Here is a 6796-nt window from a genome sequence, read left to right as displayed (position 1 = left end):
TTTTTGCTTCATTTTTTATTTTTTTGTTTGTGATCTCTACATCATGTCCAATTTATCAGCAATCTTACTCTCATGACTAGTATATATCTTCTGGATCTTGCGTAAAAGTGAGAGTTTTATATTTTATAAATTCTTTGTGGGAGGGGGTAAAAAAATAAAATAAAATAAAAACTACAAAACAATCGCATGGGGGAGTATAAGAAATCCCATGAAATCAAGAAGTATAAATTGCCCTACTTTGGATTGTGAATGTATAGAGAAGCACAGTCCTAACATTGTGAGTAAAGCTAAGATTTGCAAGAGAATATATGCAGTAACTAACTTCCTTATAAGTATGACAACGTTTCTGGATTGCGACAAGCCGACAACTAAAGTTTTTGCCCTCATATGTTAACGTTACTGGTACGCATGTCTCTTTTAATTGTGTTTATCACAACCATATAATTCATGTGAAGCTGGATCATAGGAAATCCTTTCATCCAAGCCAATATATAAGACCTTCACAAGCTCCCAATAATTTAGCACCATAAGCGGAGACTTTGCCAAAGAATTTTAAGAAATCCCCCAACCGTTGGCTAACCCCCTTAATCCACTGCAACCATACCAGCATCTAGCTTGTAGCTAGGCTCCATTTGTATTTAATCTAATCCACAAAAAATTATTATGTAATCTAAAACTATATCAAGTGTTTATGATTTCACTCAATCACTATATAATATATATTTAAATTTTTTAAATTTATGAAAAAATAATAACTTATTATATAGAAACTAATTAAAAACCATATTATTCAAGAACACTTAATAACTTCTCTTAATCCACCCCTTAGGATGTGAGGACCTCATTATGTACATTTATGATATAGGTCTATTGGTCCTTAGATTAAATAATGTTTGGTGATACCATTACATGAATATTGGTAAGCGATCCTCCAAGGTTGAATAGATCTCAAAAAGGTCTTCAGTATTAGCACAAATTAAGAACCATTTCCATTCTTCCCCATATGTAACCAGGCATTTGCTAGAGAACATGCAACAAGCATCGTAGACAAATGAAAACAATAAGGACCAGTTATCCATTTAGCTAATCTTTGATTAGCAGGTAGCCTACCGTAATTAACTTGTCCTAAACCCTACATGGACGGAAAAATCGTGTAAAGGAAGTTTTGTCTTTTGCTATTTTCATTTGTGGTGTTGTGTGTCTCATGCCTTTGATTTCTGTTGTTATACATGAAAATGTTTGTTTCTCCAATAATGATATCAAAAAGTAGATTGTGCATCCCAATAATAATCAATCAAATGAATAGTAAAGTTTGATGAAATTGATGGTAAATCCATATATAATCCTTATGTTGAAAGTCTTTTTATAACATGAGAGTCAAACAATTTGTCCAAATAACAGTAACTATTAATGGCACTACAAGTACAAGGAGTATTATAGTCAAATACTTGTGAAATATTAAGATAAGAGGTTTAGTGAAGAATTTACCGAAAGTTTGCAAAGCATAAGCATAATGTGGAAGAAAGAAAAAACATGAAGATGATTGTGATATGAGTTGAAAATTTCAATTTCCTAAATAATTATTGGGAGAACAATTTAAAATTTTAATTTCAAATATGTTAGATGTTATTTAAATTTAAAGATATTATATAATCTTTATAGTGTTATTTAAATTTAAAGATATTATCTTTATTTTAGATATTTACTTATTCTTTAAAATTTGGATGCAAGGGATATAAAATAGAATTTATTTGATTCGGAGAAGTCATTACTTAGAGTAAGAGGAGGTAATGTGAAGGTGAGTTTTTTAAGTTTGTGTTGAAAAATTGTTATCATACCTTAGCATCTTAGCAGGGATGTACAAAAAAGTTCAATAAATCAGTTTAAATTTAAAACTGAACCGCATCATTTAAAAAACAATTTGAAAAAAAAATAAAATCGCATTATTTATATATAATAGATTTTAAAAACTGAAGCACATTGATAATTAAGTTCGGTGGACCAGTGCATAATTTTTAAATAATAAAATTAAATTAAATTAAAATAATTTACTTGTATCTTTTATATCTCATGGTTTAATTACATTATTGTATAAAATATTTAAATATTATTTATAGTAATTGTGTTTTTTATTTTTATTTTTATTTTTTTAACTTTTAATTATCTTTAGATTATAAAAGTAAATATCAATTATCAAATCATGCTTAATAATTAATTTTTCGCATGACAATTATAATTTGACAATATTTTTGAGTTGACCTCTGGGCTTGTTTGTATAAACTTTTTTCTTTTAAAAAATATTTTTTAGTAAAATAATCAAAAAAAATTTCTTTTATGGTGTATTTGTTTATTTAATTAGTCTCCAAGTTAAATGTCTAAATAGTAAAAAAAATTATTTTGTCTAAAGAGCACATTGATCATGATTTGTTCATAATTTTGGGGAAAAAAGCTATTTTTTTTCTTAAGAAAACCAGTTTAAAATTGGTTCAATTATTAAAATTAAATCAAAATTGATTTCGTTATAAAATATATTTTAAACCTATTTATAAAAATGATATGGTTATAAATTGGTTTATCGATGTAATTTTTTTAAAAAATCGAACCATGCGCACTCCTATATCTAAGATTAATATTGTTGAGATATTCTCATATGTGGAGATAGACAAGATTAGTGCTTTAAAACCTGATTCAGATTGACAAGTTGAATCGATCCTAGTGAGACCCAAATAGCAAATTGATTCAAGCTAATAATCAAATCAGATATATTATTAACTCAATTATGACATCATCAACACAATAATAACTAACACAAACTTGGGTTGAACCACTTGAATTTTCCAATAAGATTTGACCCCTAGTCTGAATAGTTAAAATTACACTAAATTATGCTCGACCAGATCAACAGTTATTTATATTTTTAAAAAAATAATATATATATATATATATATATATATATATATATATATATATATATATATACTCAAGTTATTTTAAATTTTAGTAGTACTTTCCATGATTATTTAATATTTTGATAGCCACTAAACTAGCATACATATTATGTTGTTATACAACTAACTTAAATAATTTATATAATAATTTTTTAATTTAAAATTATATATTAATTTATATTGTTCAATCAGTCTATAATTTAGTTGTTCTTTTAGTATTATGTTGAATATAATTTTTTGAAAACTTCTTTAATGTATGAATTTTATTAAAATATATGACATAAATATATATTTTTTAAAATAATTAATAAAAATCGGTTCTTGCAATTTAATTAGTGACCATTAATTTAACCTCGGATTCACTGAATACACTAACAGGTTTAATAGCCTATCCAATTTTTAAAACATTTGGATAAGATTGCCCCATTCATATTAATTAGTGTTTTTGTCATCATTGGATGAATCGGGACAACTTTAACTAATTACTGGTTTTAATAAAGTTATACAACAGCGAGGGACAACTGCTTAACAAGTTGACCGTGAAGATTATGATTCTAATCATACAAATAGACAAGTGATGCTTAAAAGAACTTGTTTAACCGCTTCGAATCAATGATTGAGATTATGATTCTTATAATACAAATAGAAAACTTATGGAGTCGTTTTCAACTTGTAAATTTGAACTGTGAAACTTAGTTAAAGCTCTAATTTCAAAGTTCATATTTCTCAATATGGTAGATAAATGTTTATGAACAGTTTTTGAGATGCCGAATCCTCAACAGAGGAGAAAAAGAAATCCAGAGAATTTTAATAGCCAATATGCCAAATGAGTTGTTCACCAGAAACGAAAATGTCATATTGGCTTTTCTTTTCTTGAATTCTTGGTCCACAAATTGAGTGGGAACCTACTCAACGTGTCTGTGTGATCTATGATCCATCAAATTAGGTTCTTGCTCTTAATTTATTTTCTGATACGTTGTGGAGGGACGCAGAGAATAAGTTCCGTTTTCTGACTATTGATAAAATGATTAGGCTACTTTTATTCAGACCATATTTCAAGAAAGCATAATTGAATTGTTATTTTATTTCTCCACTACGAGGGGAGGGGAGGAGCCTCACTCTCGTCTATGCATGCCAATAAAAGGCCCTCAATACACTACCATGCAACTGCAAGGAAACAAACAAAACACATCTAAGCAAAGCAAAACATTGCAATGGCTTCTGCTCAGTGTGAGAAACCCAAAACCACAGTTGAAGTTAGCCAATCAAAATGCCACAACAAACCCAATGCCACAGTTGAAGCTAACCATCCAAAATGCCACAACAAACCCAATACCACAGTTGAAATGTGCCAACCCAAAAGCCAACACAGTTCGTTCAGCCAAAAGTTATCTGAGATAACTAGCAAGGCTTTCAAAGGGCACCAAGCCCGTCATGGCAACAACCAAAATCAACTTCAGTGCTATAGCCAAACTCAGGTTGAGTCGCAGGGCCACAATGGAACCAAGACAGAGACTCACTCTTATAGCCAAACTCAGACCCAACACGACAAAAAACATGGAGTCTCCAAAACACAGATCACAGTTACCGTGGTCCAAGCACAAATCACCCATACTAATGAGAACCCTTCTCCTAATGGTACCATTACAACATGTTTTGGAACTCATGGGAAGAAGAATGGAGAGCTGAACAATAAGAAGGATATGAACTTGTTCCGGAGGTTTAAGAATGGTATGTCCCACCATAACAACAATGAAGGAGGAGGCAGCAGCAGTAGCAGTGATAGCGAAAGTGACAATGAGAAGTGTCCAAAGACAAAGGTAAGTAGGTAACTAAGTGCACTTAAATGCAAGAGAGTCTATCCTAAAAAATCTTTTTACGTTGAATGCATGTTGGGTTAGAACAAGATTGTTTGTTTCATAGATGAATCTTGACTTCTGTTTCTGATTGCGTCTGCAGAAATGAAATGAGCAGCTGCAAACAGGACGCAAATAAACAAAGCTTGGTCAAGGAAAGGAAAGAATATCCTTACTAATAATCAGTGTGTTTACGATTTGATGATGCTATTCTTGTACCCAATATAGTTGGGAGAAATAATTTCAATATTTCACTTTGCTGTGTATCTTATGATGAATAATAGATGCTATCCTATGCTTTTGGATTAATGTTTGTAAAATTGTTTGACGAAACTTAATTATGCAAAATTGATTTTAGTTCAAAGTGTGTTTAGGTGAATTAATTTGTGTTCTGGAACATTTACGTTAGAAGCAATTTTAATACAATGAATTATCATAAAGTTAAATGTATAATCATTAATATGGGTCCATAAATATTTTTAGAACGATTATATCTAATTAGGGTTGATGGATTGGTTGTTTTTATGGTGACATGGGGGTTACTAATAATCTAAAGGTTGAGCTACTTGCGATTCTACAAGAGTTGGAGTTGGCTTGGAGAAAAAATTTTCAAGATATTATTTGTGTTTCAGATTCACAAAACAACCTATTAATGGATGACTCTATGAATGGGTGACTCTGATCTGTGTCACAAGCATGCAGTTGTCATTGTCAAGATAAAAGATTGTATTCAGAGAGCTTGGAAAGTTAAGCTTCACCATTCATTGTGGGAAGGAAACCAGCGCGTAGATTTCATGTCAAAAATAGATTCTAGTTGTGAGATTGACTTAGTTATTGGAGGTTATGTCTATAGGATGAATCACCCTTGTGAAGATAGATGAATCCAAGACTATGTTCTTGAGGGTGTAATCTCCTTTTCTTTTGCTTGCCTTGTATTACCCAAAATAAATATATATATATATATATATAGGAGATTCTTAACATACTCTCACCTTAATTTTAGTTGGAGTACATTAGCAATTAACATCAAAACTTTTGGACCCAAAAAATCAATCAACTCTTATGTTTTAATAAATTTACTTGAAGGACATCATAGTATTTTATTATTTATTTCTTTAAAAAATAAAACTCATTTATTTTTCATATCCCTCTCATTCTCTCTCTTCCGTTCCTTCTTCCACTCATTTCTTTCTCATCTCCCATTGTTCAAAGAGACCGTCCTTCTTCTACTCACTTTCACTCTTCCTCCAACCATTTTGCTCTGACTGTGGTTTTCTAAGAGAAGACAAAACCACATGCATATACAACCTTTTAGAAGCCTAAAGACAACATTAAATGTTGAAAGCAACCTAGAGAATGTGACATAAAATCTTAAATAAACTCCCATTTCATTTGTTGACCATGCACATTCCGTTTAACATAAACAACTATGAAGAATAGCGAATGTTGCACTTCACCAAAAGGGAATAAAAAAATGCTTGTATTGTGATATACCAGCCAATATTGGATTTTCAAGAGCAAAAGAGAAAGCTGGCTCTAAACAATGGGGGAAGAGAGAGAAATGAATGGAATATGAGAAATAAATGATTTTTATTTTTTTAAAAAAATAAATAATAAATTACTATGATATCCTTCAAATAAATTTATTAAAACATGAGTACATTGATTTTTTGGTCCAAAATTTTTGGTGTTGATTACTAATGTACTCTAACTAAAATTAAGGTGAAAATATGTTATCAATCCTCAAATATAAATATATATATATATATATATGTATAAAATACTAACTATGATATTTTCATCAAACCTCTTTCAAGTTTCACGTGAATTTTTCTTCACTGCAAGAGCAACACATTGTTTTTGCCGTTAGACACAACAGAACCATGGTTTCCATGCTAAATCAGTTTTGCTTCAAAATTACTAAATATGTTGGTACAGATTTCATACTACAGTAATGGCATCATATGTTATTCTCTAAGATGAAAACGCCGA

General features: G+C 30.0%; 1 protein-coding gene across 1 annotated transcript; it reads left to right on the top strand.

Annotated features, from left to right (window-relative positions):
- The first annotated feature begins 4079 nt into the window (after positions 1 to 4079).
- Positions 4080 to 5113, top strand: LOC109806664 (uncharacterized). The gene is made up of 2 exons (XM_020369137.3): positions 4080 to 4768; positions 4908 to 5113. Exons 1-2 carry the CDS (start codon positions 4163 to 4165, stop codon positions 4911 to 4913), a joined length of 612 nt encoding a protein of 203 aa, XP_020224726.1. The 5' UTR covers positions 4080 to 4162; the 3' UTR covers positions 4914 to 5113.
- Positions 5114 to 6796: the final 1683 nt, after the last annotated feature.

This window comes from Cajanus cajan, chromosome 2, assembly GCF_000230855.2.
Source record: "Cajanus cajan strain Asha chromosome 2, NIPB_CcT2T_4, whole genome shotgun sequence".
NCBI lineage: Eukaryota > Viridiplantae > Streptophyta > Magnoliopsida > Fabales > Fabaceae > Cajanus > Cajanus cajan.
Note: the sequence above shows the minus strand (reverse complement) of the source record. Positions and strands in the feature narration are given on the sequence as shown.